Source organism: Protomyctophum parallelum, assembly GCF_964188405.1.
Source record: "Protomyctophum parallelum genome assembly, chromosome: 19".
Classification (NCBI taxonomy): domain Eukaryota; kingdom Metazoa; phylum Chordata; class Actinopteri; order Myctophiformes; family Myctophidae; genus Protomyctophum; species Protomyctophum parallelum.
Genome location: NC_139717.1, coordinates 39419738 through 39437538, shown reverse-complemented (window position 1 = coordinate 39437538; position 17801 = coordinate 39419738). Strand labels below are relative to the sequence as shown.

At 41.9% G+C, this 17801-nt stretch overlaps 1 protein-coding gene across 1 annotated transcript; it reads left to right on the top strand.

Annotated features, from left to right (window-relative positions):
• Nucleotides 1-1432: 1432 nt before the first annotated feature.
• Nucleotides 1433-17066, top strand: LOC310876971 (voltage-gated delayed rectifier potassium channel KCNH5-like; the record flags this gene model as incomplete). The annotated part of the gene is made up of 11 exons (XM_083790619.1): nt 1433-1505; nt 3322-3445; nt 4043-4149; nt 4338-4487; nt 5412-5542; nt 5908-6303; nt 7171-7600; nt 11381-11580; nt 11759-12011; nt 12893-13089; nt 15713-17066. 11 exons carry the CDS (start codon nt 1433-1435, stop codon nt 16826-16828), a joined length of 3177 nt encoding a protein of 1058 aa, XP_083646745.1. The 3' UTR covers nt 16829-17066.
• Nucleotides 17067-17801: the final 735 nt, after the last annotated feature.

Below are 17801 nucleotides of genomic sequence, written 5' to 3'. Positions count from 1 at the left end.
TGTGTGTGTGTGTGTGTGTGTGTGTGTGTGTGTGTGTGTGTGTGTGTGTGTGTGTGTGTGTGTGTGTGTGTGTGTTGCCCGGCTTATTTTGTTGTGGGAAATTTGCTATAGTCTTCTTTATTGGCCTAAAATATTGTCTACATACATTCTTGAATCCACTTGCTGACTGGCTGTCAGTATTGAGCTTTTTTTTATGGGTTTCTTGTGACCCTATACCATAAACATCCTATGGCAGGCAAAATTATGTGATGAGGTCAGCACAAATGTGATGAGGTCAGGACATTTTGGGCACATTTGGGCAAGCAAGGCATGGTTGTTTTTAGCCCAAGGAGTGTATTTTGTGCAAAACCAATGCTTGGAATGGATTCAGAATCATGAAAAAGTTTGACATTGTTACCTGTCATTGATGTTAATGGTATAGGGTCACAAGAAACCCCTATAAAAATTGCTCAATACTGACAGCCGGTCAGCAAGTGGATTACAATTTAGGCCTTTGGCAGACGATTTACATTAGGCAATAACAAAAAGCCGTGGATAGCTCGCCCCCAAAGCGGGCAAGTCCTACGGGCCATGATGGAGTCTGAAGAGGTGGGTTTTCAGACACGGAAGGTTGGGAATGAGGATTCATGAATGTACTATAGACAATATTTTAGGCCAATGAAGAGAGAGAGAGAGAGAGAGAGAGAGAGAGAGAGAGAGAGAGAGAGAGAGAGAGAGAGAGAGAACATATAGGCATGCAGTTTGTGAGGGATTGAGTGTTGTGCCTCTATGTGCCAGGAGAGGGCATACTTGTAGTTGTAATGTAATGTCACAATAGGCTTGTTTTCTGCATGAACTATATACTATAGGAATGTGATTTCGTTCCTGTTGTATTGCATGAATTGTATACAGGTGCAACACTGGGCACTCAGAGTGGGGTGGTAAATTGAAAGAATTTGAAGTTGCTAAAAAAAGGAAAGAAAGTCAGTTTTTGCCCTATACCAACATCAAACAGCAATAGGCTATAGTAATCACAAATTACATTGTTCGTGCTTTACACTCATACAATAAAGATACAAAAGTTGTAATAAATAATTGCCCAACTAAAAAATAACTTGACAAGATAAATACACAATAAAATAAAGAAGAGAAAATGAAATGAATAGCCCAGCAAAGAAATACATGTATTTTTAAATAATCGAAAACACCTTTAAACAGACTTTATAGTTACAGGCAATGGCACAGTCCAATATAAAACGCACAGCAAGCGTTCAGCTAGTATTTGAGTTTAGGCTGCAAAACTAAATTAGACAAGCCTATCCATGCGTGAGCCGATTGCAGCCAATTCCATCCTCATCACACAGCACATCGCTTATGGGGGCAGATACACCACGACGGCGGTCTTGCCAGAACGACTTTTTCTCATTAATATAGGCCTTGGGCCGCCAACATAATGCATGGGGGCAAGAGAGGATTGGTAGCACCTCAAAACACCTTTTTGGAAAATATTGTCCGGCGCTCCAGCGGTAAGTGTCAACGTGTATGTTTTAATTGAATATGACAGCTGATCCGTCAACTTCCAGCGCGATGCTCTGAAAACGATGCTCATGCAGTTACATTTTTGTTATTTAAATTTGAAAAAGGCAGTGATCTAATTAAGTAGCATTTTATTTTTTATTTTATTGCACTTTTCCATGTGCATCAGCATCCATTTATACTGCATGCATGGAGACAAATGGACCATCAGGAGTGATTGATTGAATAATTTATTAACAGATTAGAGAATTACAGTATACATTTCAAGAACAAGTCAATAAAAAACTGATAAAGTCAAGTGCGCATGAATGTATCTAGTGCGCATTTTCTCGTTTCTTGTTTTTTTAAAAGTAGGCTAAATGTGCTGTTGAGGTATTAGAGAAAGGCGATCGTGTGCAATGCATGGTTGTTTTTACATGTATGTAAGACATTTTGTGCACTTTAACAACTTTCCCCCAACATTATGTGAGAAAGAACTGTTTGCCTGATTTAGATGGAAACATGCATGACCATATTCTAGGTTACATTGAAGTTATCATTATTATTAGGCTATTGAGTGTCAGAATGCTGCATTGATGGTAGCCTAATAAGAAAACCATCACATTCTGATTGTCACCCAAAGACGGCGAAATACGATTGGCAAATGCGTGCATATGACACTATAGATTCCCCGGCAATCCGTGTATATGTACTTTCTTTGGGTGAGACCGGGTTGGTCAGCCACATATGTGATAATCAAAGACGGAAAGACACATGGGTGTCAATCAGAATTTATGCTTGAGCCTGTCTTTAGATGTTTGTCTATTCTATAAAGCTATTGATTGGTATAGCCCAAATCATAACTTTGGGCATGCAGGCCAATTCTAACTGCAAGTAGGCATGTAGACTTCTAATTGGTTACATTTAGAAGTCTATATTGTCTATTTGGGTCTATAAATGATAGGCCAATTATATGGATAAACTGCTGTAGGCCACTGTTGTCCATGCCCGGGGACAACAGTGGCCTACAGCAGTTTATCCATATAATTGGCTCCCCACGCCCGGGAGCCGGTTGTGTCATTGGGCTATTGTTGGTCAATTTATGGCGACATAAGCAAAACTTCTATGACCATAATGTTTTGAGTTTAATTCATTATTTGCTTATTTGAACGTGTTTTTTTTTTTTTTTTTTGCGGCTTACGCCTTTTATTAGTTTTTGAAGGGACAGACAGTAGGCTGACAGGAAACGGGAGAGAGATGGGGGAAGACATGCAGTAAAGGCCGTGTCGGGCTCGGGAGTCGAACCCGCGGCACACTGCGACTGGATTACCAGTCGGGTGCCCAGACGGTTACGCCACCGCCTGGGCCATTTGAACGTGTTTTAAGGCGAGAATTCCGGGTATACCATTTTCAAAACCTATACTGCCCATAGGCCTGAGTGGTTTTCAACCAGTGGTCAGGGGACCACCAGTGGTCCTTGAGTGGGTTCCAGGTGGTCCCCAACTAAGTGATGGAGAGTTGGTACAAATGGGCCCTAATAGGTCTTTAACTACATTTTGGCTCAAATGTCCTATAAATAATGGGACTTGACAAAAAGGGTTGAAAACCGTTAACAAAAAACTCTAAGCAACAATGCAAAATTATGCAAGACATACATAGTTGCAAGAAATGCATTAGTTTGGAAATGGAAATCCAAGCTACCAAGCTGTCAAAGCAATGTCCTAATGTCCTATGCTTATTATAGGTCAGTATACTAGGTGCATTATATGCAGCAATTAAATCTGTTTTGGACTAATTCCTTATTTGCATATCATGTTTCTCTTTCAGAAACAAGTTTTCTGCTGGGGAATGCCCAAATAGTTGAATGGCCTGTGGTTTATAGTAATGATGGATTCTGCAAGCTGTCTGGATACCACAGGTCAGAAGTCATGCACAGGAACAGCACATGCAAGTACGGATATATACATTTATTTATATTATCAGGTCGTCTGGATATTACACTTTTTTGAAATCCTTCAATAGATAACCTAAACAGAATCACAGTTTGTGAAATGAGGTCCGCCTTTGTTTGCTTTTGTATATCACATGGGGCATGCTTAAGCAAACATTAAAAGTCCATAGACTCGGCTGCCACATGACGTCATGTCTGAATTTAACCCATTCTGACCACCTGAGATCAGATTCATACGAGGTTTCCACTGGACACACACTGGTCTGATTAACCCATTCTGACCTGAGATCAGATTCTATAAATGTCAGTCGCTCTTCGATTTTTCAAAAATAGCAGACCTACAAGCTCGTATCGCGCCACTCGGTGGCGCGATATGAGCTTGTAGATCTGCTATTTTTAAATAGCTAAAGCATAACATGATGCTGACACCAAAATGGGTGCCCGGTCAGAATGGGTTAAAGACAGACGTTGGAGGGGCTATAGTGCCCTTTAAAAACAAAACATTGTTATGTTGGCGGCGTTGAGATGTCAACCTATATTTAACCAGTTAAATATGCTTGCCTCATCTGTGCTCATTTTATCTCTCGGCAAATGCAGCTTCATGTATGGAGACCTTACGGATAAGGAGACTATAGACAAAATAAGGCAGACATTTGATAACTACGAGTCCTCTTTCTTTGAAGTGCTGCTGTATGCAAAGGACAGTGAGTATACCTTTTAAGCCCAATTTCTTAATATATTAAAATTATGATTATTGCCTAACAGGATTTCAGGCCCAGGTCATAATCGTCACAAGACATGCCGTAAGGTTTACTATTCTGCTGTAGGAACCATTTTAAAATGTTGCTCTCTTGCTTTCCATTACTTTTGCCTTTCATCTCGACCTTTCCAGGGACCCCGATATGGCTTTATATGCAGGTAGCGCCAATTAGAAATGAAAATGACAAGGTGGTCCTTTTCCTGTGTACCTTCCGAGACATCACACTTTTCAAGCAGCCCATTGAAGATGAAACAACTAAAGGCAAGTACTGTTTATATACCTGTGTCAAAGCTTCTCTACAAGAGACTGTAATCTTGGCATATATGATACAGCATAATATACAGATTATATTTTCCCTTATAGGCTATTTCTGTGAAGATTTACTGTATAGTAACCGACTGTCTGGTAATTGTATGCGAATGTGAATGAGAAGACCCAGGGGCATGCTATGGCCAAGTGCCAGCAGTCCAAACACACATGAATGGCTGTGACTTAAATGACATTATTTTTTGGTATATAACACTGACGACTTACAACTGTCCAGGCGTCATCTGTCCGGGTCAGTGGGGACAGCTTTGTAGGGATTTTGTGTGCCACCAAGTCTGTTATGTTAACCTGAGATCAGATTCTAAAAATGTCTATTACATCCTGACAGTTTCATTATTAACCCATTCTGACCTGAGATCAGATTCTAAAAGTGTCTTCGATTTTTCAAAAATAGCAGACCTACAAGCTCGTATCGCGCCACTCGGTGGCGCGATATGAGCTTGTAGATCTGCTATTTTTAAATAGCTAAAGCATAACATGATGCTGACACCAAAATGGGTGCCCGTTCAGAATGGGTTAAGCAGAAGTAAATGCCAATTCAGGTTTATAGGGAAGCAGTCTGCTGCTCAAGGACACAAGACCATGCACAGTATATAATCATAATTTAAATATAAATATAATTTGTTCGAAAAGTTAATCTTATGTTCTTCTTATTGCTGACATAGTCAAAATATTAGTCAGAATACGTTGTTTAGACAAATGCAGCATTCAAAATGTACCATAGTCAATGCTGCTTTTTTTATGCCCACACTAAGTGAGTTTACACAAAGTAGGACAAGGATTACGATTGTATCACATTTCTGGATTTCTGAGTTCTTGTTGTGGTTACCCCGTAATGTGCAGTGTGATACAACAGTCTGTCTTCTCACCACTGGGCAGGGGCAGGATTGACAAAGTTTGCCAGGCTGACACGGGCACTAACCAATAACCGCAACACCACCGTACAACAGCTGGAACCAATCAACACGTCTGAGGTCACCCAAGCACCCAAGCACTCCAGACTGGCAGAGGTAAGCAACATCAAAGGAGAGGATTAAATGCTTCTGTGGATGCTTTTTACCTGAAGTTTATACATATAAACGTCATGTAATTTGGTCAACAACAAAGAAACACCTATTTACCTTTAGAGATGACTGAGTGCTGCAATACTTATTTATTTTTGTAGACCTATTATAAGAATATAATATATTTAAATATATACTATATCGTTTCATTTTCTATCTTTACCTTATTTACCTAAAATATGTTTTAATGTTGTCCTTGTTTACCGGCACCGTAACCTCACGAGACAAATTCCTTGTAGCCTATGTGCAACAATACTTGGCAAATACAATAATTATGAATTTGGATGCCTTTTTTTCCATCTGAACTGAAGGCCCTCCAACTGGGATCAGACATTCTGCCTCAGTATAAGCAAGAGGCCCCGAAAACTCCTCCCCAGATCATCCTCCACTATTGCGCCTTCAAGACGACCTGGGATTGGATCATACTCATCCTCACCTTCTACACAGCCATTATGGTGCCCTACAATGTCTCCTTCAAGAACAAGCACAATAACATGGTTTGGCTGGTAGTGGATAGCGTCGTAGATGTTATCTTCCTGGTTGATATCGTGCTCAACTTCCACACTACCTTTGTAGGCCCGTCTGGAGAGGTCATCTCAGATGCCAAGTTGATTCGAATGAACTACCTGAAGACGTGGTTTGTTATTGACTTGTTGTCCTGTCTGCCGTACGATATCATCAACGCCTTTGATGAAAATATAGATGAGGTAAACATATTGAAATGGAATGTCTTATTGTTTCCTGCTGTACATTGAGTCTATATAAGTGTCACCCATGAAACAATCTATTGTCTCACACGTGAGAATATACTGTAGCATGTTTTACAGAATCAAAAATGCTATATTCTCACATGTGAGACAATAGATTTTTCTTTTTACTGTGTCTCTGTTGAGGACTCCATTATAAATCCCTCAAGGACAAGGCATCTCCGTGAAGCTTCAATTTTTCACAGGAATACGACACGGACAGAAGACTCTGTATTACCAGTAAGAGATTTCACGTTAAGTCAGCTCCAAATTACACATGTTTCACAGATGTTTGCAGACTTTTGAAACCCTCAGAAACATTCTGTTCATTCTATTTTAGTTGAGTAAAAGCAAACAAAAAAACGAAATCTTAAATACTATTGCAATTGCCACTATCGATGCTGCAAGGAGATCTGGGGACCGTGTATATCTACACCAAGTAGGTTGCTTGAAAATCTATCCGTTCAATTGTCTTAAGATGTAGAAACAAGTCATTTATAAATGTTGTGTACCACCACTGCAAGCGTGGGCTGCAATGTGTCGGTTGGGTCAAGTTCAAGAAGGTCAAGTACACAGCAAAAATCCTGAATGTTCATTTAACTCTGACTGGACCCATAAAGATCAAGTACACAGAAGATTCCTGAGTTTTAACTCTGAAGGCGTAAACATTGACCCATAGAGTTCTCCAAGAATCCAGTCAGAACCCTGATAACCAAAAAGCACCGACTTGGCACGACACCCGCAGAAGCACTCCTTGAAATCAGTACAATATATGTGGCTCACCTCTCAGTCAGCCGTATCTCTCTCTCTCTCTCTCTCTTTCTCCAGGGTATCAGCAGCCTGTTCAGCTCACTGAAAGTGGTCCGGCTGCTTCGTTTGGGCAGAGTGGCCAGGAAGCTGGACCAATATCTGGAGTATGGTGCGGCGGTCCTGGTCCTCCTTGTGTGCCTCTTCGGTCTGGTCGCCCACTGGTTGGCCTGCATTTGGTACAGCATCGGCGACTATGAGGTCATCGATGAGACCACCAACACCATTAAGATAGACAGCTGGCTCTATCAGCTGGCCATCAGCATCGGTTCCCCTTACCGCTACAATGTGAGCGGTACGGGCCAGTGGGAAGGTGGTCCCAACAAGGACACACTTTACATCTCTTCCCTCTATTTCACCATGACGAGTCTCACCACCATAGGATTTGGCAACATCGCTCCAACCACAGACGGGGAGAAGATTTTCTCTGTAGCCATGATGATGGTTGGCTGTAAGTAGTCCGACAACAATGCAGATGCAGCACTAATGAAACCATGTTTGCTAGTTTAACAAGGGAGAAATTCTGGTACCCACTCCCGGTATAGGGGTGGGGAACAGAATATCTCCCTTGGTAGACCCACACCCACAGGAAAGCCCAATCCCAGGAGCTACTACCTAAAATGACATGCCAAGTTAATCTTAGTGAGTTTGTTTTTGTTTACTTGTTTGTTTTTCAAAACAAAAGACAAAAGAGTTTGACTGGCTATATCATGCTTCAAGCCTTCAAATAAGGCATGCTATTTTGATTTAATTGACTCATTCACCCATTAATAACAATGTCAGTATAATCTTACAGGATGTGGAAACAATCTGCATGCATTTACTTGCATGCTAGACATGATAATGTGCTTCACAGCCCTGTAGGCTATCAAACAGCTGCCATTAATGTAATTAATGGACCATGACCTTTTTCCACATATAAAAGTCCAAAAGCAAATACATTAGGATGAACACACACCAACCACACATGATAGGTTTAGTCTCCAAAAACTGAGCAGGAAAGATGACGGTAACAGGTACAGTCGCCCCAATTCCATCTCGCCCCGGCTTTTTTCCACCGACCTCACGCCGACCGCTCGGTGCGGCGGTTCTTGTATTCTTTATTTTGTTTTACTGAGAATAAAACGTTTAGGGTTAGGCATAGTTTTAGGTTAAAGGTATATTCAGTGATTTCACTTAATTCAAATATCACTTATTTTTTTGTTTTGTTGTGATAATCCTCTCTACTATAGAGTGTGCTGACCATATAAGGAGTTCCTCCCTGTCCCCAGTTAACCCCTGGGGGTCAAAAGACCTTAGGTTTCGTTTTTGGCTCTCTATCCTGATTGTATGAAAGGCGTAGGTCCCAGCCAAAAACGAAACCTAAGGTTTTTTGAGTGAAATCACTGAATATACCTTTAAGTTTAGGAATAGGGTTAGGTTGTTTAGGCATAGTTTTACTGAGGATAAGGTTAAGAATAAGGTTAGGTTTAACCGTTTAAGCATAATTTACTTAGGTTACTTTAGGAATACCAGGCAGCGCAGTTCCGCTGGCACTACGCACGAGGCAAGTTGGTAAAGGGGCGAGTTGTCTGGTAATCAAGATGACAGGTCTTCGACTGAAAAATGCAGAGTGCTAATTTAGCTCTGAGAATGTAAAATCATACCTGTGTGAAGTGAGCGGCGCAACAATACATTTATTGTTATAGTTACTGTAACATCCTGAACCAGGGGAGGCGGCCCGGTTCCTGCAAGCCACCCTGTGTCCAAAACGGTCTAGAAATGACAGAGTTACCTTGTGGGTTCCCCAGAACATTCAGACCCCAGGAACAAGCCCAGGGGGCCAACCCGGGTCTAGCGAGCCGCCCCGCACCTGAAACGCTTGAGAAATGAAAGAGTTACCGCGTAGGGGTCCCCGGAACATCCAGACCCCCAGGCACAAGCCCAGGGGGCCAGCCCGGTTCCTGCAAGCCACTCCGTGTCCGAAACGGTTGAGAAATTACAGAGTTACCGTGTTGCAGCTTTCCGTGCTTAGACAGACAGACAGACATAGGGACACACATATCTGCCTATTGGAGTGGAGGCACCCCTCAAAAAAGGACCAGTTTACACTCTCAGAGTTAAATTAACACTCAGCATTTTGCCTTGTAGGAGTCTTTCTGTGTGCGTCTCCCAGTCGTCATGCCAAGTCTAATCATGCTCACACTATCTTGGTCATTACATGAAGCTGCATGGCCACAGAGCAGGACACCTCCCCTTTAGAATGCACTACAGCTACAGTAAGGAACACCATGTCAACTGCAATGAATCACATCAGCAGGGATGAGTATTATTACTGTACATAATCGTGAGTGACCTACTATGTACAGTGCTGCACTATACCAGTCAACCGAATTAGGGAATTAACCACGTTGCAGTTACATATATGACCAATTATCTAGTAGAATCTAGTCTAGATGATTAATTATTGCGCATCTGAGTTGATGACAAATTTACATTTTCAAACAAAACAAAACATTTAAAATTTTGAATTGTTATCATATCCAAAAAGATATAGAAACATCATAATCACCAATTCACCTTGAATTGACTCGAGTCATTTAGTTCACAATATGCTGTGGCTTCAGTGTTTTACACCACTGGAGATTATGAGTGATTGTGATTGATTCAAGGTGACATCTTCTGCACCCAGCATGATCTGTACTGAGATCATGTTATGTTTGGAATCACTGTCACTATTACTTTTACTATTATCTATTTGTTAATTTACAGGGGTACCATGCTTTATTTACCAAACCATCTCTCTCCAATTTGTTTTACACTCTTGAATGACTTAAGAACTTATTTAATTGTGTATAGTAAAATCAAGTGGACTCATCAAAGGGATTCTGTGACATGTTTGCTTTTGATGCAGGGTAAAAGAACTGAAAGGTACCTATAACAATATTAATTGGGTCCCTTAGCAAAGCAATTGGCACTAATGAACAAACTACAGCCTACTAGTTTCATCATCATCACCAAATGGCGTGAAGAGGTTACTCATTTTTCCTTGACAGATGCACCACTTGCTAGCAATCAGTTGATTTACAATCCCACAATTTAGAGCTTCTATAGTCCTTTCATCATCATGTAGAGTGACGCATTAAAAAGAATGAGCGGAACCTAAACTGACAGCAGAGCTTCAAGGTTTTCATTGTGAAACACCCATTACTTTGGTAGCATTTGGATCAGGAAAGATCACTCAGTCTCACTGACGTGTCAGAAGCAATTAGGGGCTGCAAATCTTCCACTACGGATCATGTGATAATGTGAGGAGGATGAAGTTAGTAAGCAATATAAGAAAGGGAGATTTTGCCCATGGGCAAGAAAGGGGTATATGGTCGATGAACCCTTCATGTTACAGTATAGATACGCAGCTTAAACTTTGCGATTCCAATGTAAAAACCTGAGACATTATAACTTACCCTTGAGTGGGTAAAACGTCACAATAAGGGACGCTAACTGACTCATTTGGGTCATTGTGGAGTTGAAGGAGAGCACTCTTGCTGTGGAAATGTGCATCGTAAATTAGGACGGGGCTCACTCCAGCAGTAGCTGTCCTATTTACTGTGTGTGTGCGTGTGTGCGTCCGTGAGTGCATTCGTATGTGTGAGCGATTGCGTGAGTGTGTGCATCCCTAAATCTGTATTATTCTGTGTGTGCAAACTAAGCACATTATCTACCTGCAGGGAGATACTGTAGAACTGTCAGCATGTATCTATATCGTTTGGTTTCCTGTATAAGTGTGTGTAATTGTGGATATAAATGATTCAGCAGTGTGTATAAGTGTGCTTGTTGTGGGTGCACAAGGCAGAGCAATTAGGGGGGGAAAGCACGCGACTCAATTCAATTTCATCTCATACTGTAGGATATATCTATACAGTATTCTACTCTGCACTAGAGTACCACAATATGCCGTGCATCTTACAATTAAATCCATCCCTTTGAGATGTACTTAGATACATGTGACATTTTGTCCTAACCACAGACATTAAATGTTTCATGATGCTGGCGGAAGAAGAGGAAAGGATGAGCCAAAGCTATAAAAGCAAACTTTGCAACCACAACCAAATATTCTCCCAACTATTTACGAAGTGCAGTTTATTTATAGTGTGATGTTAAACCAAAAAGCAAATGCACACAACATCTTTGTCAGGCTATATTTATACGCATTGTGTCTGACCTTCTTCTACACATCAATCTTGTGTTCCAGCCCTGCTGTATGCTACCATCTTTGGGAATGTCACCACCATCTTTCAGCAGATGTACACCAACACAAACCGCTACCATGAGATGCTCAACAATGTGCGTGACTTCTTGAAACTTTATCAGGTCCCCAAAGGTCTGAGCGAGAGGGTAATGGACTTCATAGTTTCTACCTGGGCAATGTCTAAGGGTATTGACACGGATAAGGTAAGAGCAAGTTCCTAGCTAGTATTATTTTGCATCATTATTTTGTTTTAATAATAATTACAAATTGTATATTATAGTGCACTGTTTTATGGATTCAATTTATTCATCCAAGTACAGTTGTAACGCAGCTCCTAATAACTAAGAAGAGGTTAATCATTTCTCAATCTTCTTTTCTCAGGTTCTCTCAAGTTGCCCTAAAGACATGCGAGCCGACATATGCGTTCACCTAAACAGACAAGTGTTCAACGACCACCCAGCATTTCGACTGGCCAGCGACGGCTGCTTGCGCTCCCTGGCTGTGGAGTTCCAGACCACACACTGTGCACCTGGAGACCTCATATTCCACATAGGAGAGAGTGTTGACACCCTCTGCTTCGTAGTGTCTGGCTCACTGGAAGTCATCCAGGATGATGAGGTCATTGCCATTCTAGGTGAGCCAACATTTTGTCATGAACTTGTTTCCATGGGCCTTCAACAGTTCTATCAATCAACCTTAATTAACCGTAATCATTTCTCCTCTTCCCTGCTCATACAAACCAAGAAAACAGTAACAAAAAACTAAAAAAAAAGTTTAAATAACATTTAAATAAAGATTAACCACTTAAATCCAAGCATCCACATTGTGGGGAAAACATTTACAAGTTTGTAGATCAGCTATATTCAGCGAAGATATTTAATTTATAATGAAAACAGAAGATACACTTACTAGTATAGAGCCCTGAGGGACTCCGGTCAACCAACTTTGGGGTTTAAGTGGTTAAACTCAGGCACCTTTGCAACCACTATATAGAGGGTATGCAAATGCATAAAGTTAATGGGAAATCGAGTGGCAAAATTAGTTTAATGTCGTTTAATGCAATCAGATATGACTTTTCTGTTTGGATGTATGGGCTATCAAGGCCAGAAAAGTAGTTTTTTGCCACTCAGTAGGCATTCCTGCATAACTTCCGGGTATGATGATTATGTCACACGCATACCCTCTATTAATGGCAAGTATTTCCGAGTCGCAAAATCTAAACTAACCCTTTAACTAGAGGTCCAACACTCGTACAGTAAGGTGGTCCCTGCAGAAAATACTTAGAAATAGCTGAGTTTGTAAAGGTTGCAAAAAAATAACGATACCATAGTAGAAAAACCAGATGCAAAACCAGATGACTTTCATGACTTTAACGGACTAAAGGTCCTTGCAGACTGGACGCGTTTTGCGGAAAAACGCAGCAGTGTGCAGGGACCTTCATTGTGGATTTCATGCATGGCTTTATAGTCGTTTTATTTGTTATAATAAAAATGACTGAATTTTGACACCAACCAGGTAAAGGTGATGTGTTTGGAGATGTGTTCTGGAAAGAGGGCCCACTGGCACGTGCTTGTGCCAACGTGAGGGCGCTAACCTACTGTGATCTGCATGTCATCAGACGAGAGCCTCTGATGAGGGTGCTTGAGTTCTACACATCCTTTGCCAACTCATTTGCCCGAAATCTAATCCTCACCTGCAATCTGCGAAAGCGGGTAGGAAGAATACTACTATACTACATTATAAACATTAATCAGTAATGAAAGCGTGTGTGTATTATGAATATCCCAGAGGCTAGACCAGGGGTTCTCAACAATTTTGCAACGTTTCGACCGTCTAGGTCTTCATCAGGCAAATATATATCGATATATATTTGCCTGATGAAGACCTAGACGGTGTGCGGATGTTCTAATGAGCCAGTAGGCCTACCATAAATGTTTATTTAATTTTATATATTTTTATGGACAGACAGTAGGCTGACAGGAAATGGGGAGAGAGATGGGGGTGGTGGCATCTTAGAGTATATATGAATAGAGAGGGCATCCGAGTTCTCCTTCCATCCACTTGCATTAAGTTGCTCAAAAGCGCATGAGGCGATTTCACTCCTCCTTCCGTGTAGGAACAGAGTGCATTCTGGGATGGATTTGCCCCAAACACATGAACGCGCTGCCGTTGAACGGGCACGAACGCGCTGCCGTCGTGAACGTGCACAATGATAGTCAACGGACCAGCGCGTTCATGTGTTTGGGGCCAGGCTGCAATACCTTCATTCGGCCACTATGTCCATTTCGCCTCAGGGTTTCCTCTGGGTGCCCTCTCTATTCATTATACTCTAAGGGTGGCATGCTGTAAAGGCCGTCGGGATCGGGAGTCGAACCCGCGGCACACTGCATGACTGGATTACCAGCCAAGGTGCCTGGACCGCTGAGCCACGGCCCAGGCCATGAGCCAGCATCATAAACTGTAGAATTTCCCAGCCTCTGCCTCAGCCAAATTATTGCCATGGCAACCCCACACTGCCATTTGATTAGCCTACTTACTTAACCAGTCCACTTCTCACAGCACTCTTCAGACAGGCAGACAGATACTACGGCACTCCATCTTTAAGTACATTATTGCTGTAATAGATATATTTGTGTATATACTTTTAAGAAAATCATTAAAAAAATGAAAAAATAATAATCACCACCAGGGGGATTCTGCAGCCCCCTCAGCACCCCACTTCCAGTGCTACACTCTGGTACTACACAACATGTATACTTTGTTGTGATAGTTTCTCAGTAGTTGTTTTTGTAAAATACTATATCTGACTGTTGCCGTTACATAACAGCAATTTGAATGTAGAGAAATACAGTATCATTTTGAGTACCTCTCAAATAGCCAAATTGTTCCAATAATTTTCTAAATACATACACAACTACGATATGATTACTAATAAGACAAATGCAATTGTCTAACAATATCAACAATTTGAATACAAATCCAATCCAGTCACTCTTGTAGTTAAACAGTATGTGTTGAAATATTTATCGTGCTTACTTTTTCTGTCTTCTGTGAAAATAAGACTATCTATCTATTATTCATTTGCACACATTTAGAAACATTTTGTAGTTAAGAATGAAGTTAAATAGTTCTGATAGCATGTACAATTTACAATTTAGGCATTTAGCAGACGCTCTTAATCCAGAGAGATTTACATTAAGCAAGAACAAAAGCATGGGAATACATCACATAAAAGCATTTATCATGAAACATGCGTAAGCTAAGAAAGTAACAGTGGAATATCTATATATAATGAAACTATACATATATACTACTATGCTATACATATGTACTATGGCGTGCTATGACTATATACAATGCAATTATAGTGCTGTCTACATAACATGCTATAAGTCTGTATCAAATGCTATCTAAGTCTACGGAAATGCTATCTAAGGGGGTAGGGTAAGTGCTATGGGCCATGATGGAGTCTGAAAAGGTGGGTTTTCAGACTACGGCGGAAGATTGGGAGTGATGCTGCAGTTCTGACTGCAATGGGAAGTGCATTCCACAGTTTTGGAGCCAGAAGGGAGAAGAGTTTGGGACGTGTGGAGCGTTGTCCCGGCGTTTTTAGTGAGGGTACTTCCAGCTTCCCTGCGTTGGCTGATCTGAGTGGGCGGGAGGGTTTGTAGGGTTCAATCATACTTGCAAGATATGGGGGAGCCATACCTTTGGTTGCTTTGAATGCCAGCATCAGAGTTTTATATTCTGTGCGGGCAGCGACCGGGAGCCAGTGGAGGGAGCGGAGCAGGGGGGAGACATGTGAGAATTTTGGCTGGTTGAAGACCAAGCGAGCTGCGGCATTTTGGATCAGGTGGAGAGGCTTAAGTGTGCATGCTGGTAGGCCAGTAAGGAGGGAGTTACAATAGTCGAGTTTTGACAAGACTGTTGTCTGGATTAGGAGCTGGGCTGATTCCTGGGTGCTATGCATACCAAAACCGTGGACGTCACAAACGACATCCAGACTTGCGAGTGCAGTGTGCACTGTTGCTACAGGCAACAGTACACAGGCGCACCGTAGTCACACTAGGGGCCACATTGTACAACGGAGCCACTTTGCACACCCCTGCTTAGTGCTGCCATGTTTTGTTAAAAAGGACATTTTGGTGGCATTAAAGAGTCTGTAAAATAGTGGGCATCATTAGAATTTTTTATCTGCTCAACCCAGAACCCAATTACGTTACAAGGTCCTGTCCCTCGTAACATCTTCCTGCCATTTATATTGTCCCTATATGATGAGCATAACCCCATGTCACTATCCAAAGGCAGAGAACACTGACCCTGCCGTATTTACAGGTGATCTTCAGAAAGATCGCTGATGTGAAGAAGGAGGAGGAGCGTCGTAAGAATGAAGTGGCTCTCTCCATTCCCGATGACCACCCTGTGCGCAAGCTCTTCCAGAGGTTCAGGCAGCAGAAGGAGCCAGGAGACACCACGGAGCACCAGCCGGATTCAAACTCCTTCCAGCTTCTCAAGCAGACAGGCAGCACCACTATGACGAATAATTACACCTCCATTGCAAGTGCAGGACACACGGGAAATGCACCCTCCAACGGTGTCTCCTGTGTGGCTACTGTCTCCAGGAATACTCCTATGCAGTGTTCATTAGCATTTATCCACACTGAAGAGGTGGGTCAGAGTTGTGACAAAGAGGTAATGGAACTCAAACCCCGGCCTTGTATAGTGGAGCATAAGTCCATAGGTGTTGCCAATCCTATGCGGCCCAGGGGTGGAGGCAGAGAGGGCACTATAGCCGGTATCACCAGCGGCATAGGTGGCCGAGGCTGGGCAAAGATTATAAATGCCACGTCAATGGCGCCACTTGCTATTGAGCAAGAAAGCCAGTCAAAAATAGAGCAGGACTGGGCTGAAGAATCACATTCAGCAGAACAATTAACTGCAGATGGCAAAAATGCAGAAGGTGGAGAGCTGGGCAGTGTAGCTGGCGGAAAAAGTACAGGAGAAAGCGGTGAAGAAATGAGTACCCTGTACGAAACAGACTCGTGCGACAGTGGCATTACCAAGAGTGACCTGCGCATTGACAGGGCTGGGGCCTCACGCAGCCCGTTTGAGCGAAGTCCTATGGAGCTACTGGAAAGAAGTCCCTTTGAACACAGCCCTGGGGTTGAAAGTCTGGGCTCCCTGAAACACTCCTTTGTGCAGCCTATGTCAGAACAAGCTCTTCTCCAAGCAACGCTCCGTGAGACCAAGCGAGAGCTGAGGGCCGATATCCAAATGCTAGGTGGCCGACTGTGCATCCTCGAGTCTCAGGTGAGCGAGGTACTCAGACTGCTGTCAGTGAAAAGACGGCTGTCACTTCCACAGACTTCAGCCCCCAAGATGAGAATCAAAAGCCAAGATCCCTGTGCTGTTCCCAGGGCTGTCACAGCAGAAGGACAAGATGACGGGTAATTTTAAACATCAAGAAAGGTTTACTGATTAGGAAATGTAAATGTAACCTGTAATTCAAAGGCAATCATTGGAAAATCTTAAACTATTTGCATGTCCAGCTGGATTCTGGTTTACCAAAGAAATGCATGCATTATGCAGATTACTGCATGCAATATACTTTGGTCACGTTACATCAGCACTACAATCTCCCAGGGATTCATGTTATGTAATCTTTCTCTGAAAAACACTATAATGTCCTGTCTCTATTTAAACCTATTTAACACACCACTACATAAAGCACAATTAGTCCCTATGCCTAGCTATTTTACCTAATAGACTAGACTAGAATTTGATTTGATCTATAGACTTGGACAGCTTTCCAACATGGTGCTGCAACCCCAAATTAACCTATGAACCTAACATATCTGGGTATGTGCCTTGCCTGCCTATTAATACCCCTTTCACACAGAAAACACGGGTTTGAGTGGTATTGGGCACGTTTGGTCCTGGTATTCACACCAGACCCCACATGATGTTGCTGCCTGAAGCATTATCAAAGCATTCAAAGGTGGGTATTTACTGTGGAAAATGTATTCATTACTTGGTTTGTTACTTTGGTGTGAATGGGGTATACAAAAGGCACCGGCTTCAAGAATGGAAAGCTATTTGTATAAGGCTGCAGAAATGCAAACAGCTACCGCTATTCAGTGACTTTACTACTGCATAATTACTGTATGAACCGAAACTGTGAACATTTAGTTTTATTACCATGTGCATGTGTAATAGGAAAAAAACTTGAAATGAAATTATGTAAATGTGTATTTCAATATTTATTTGTATTAAATTATTTAAATTTCTGTAAATGTGAGAATATATATGCCTTTGCAAACAACCTGAATGAGGTCAATAGTGGAGCATATTGTCTTGTTTATTCTTATTGATCTTTTAACTCAGGTATACATTATACGGTAGGTTGATAAGTAGAACATTTAAC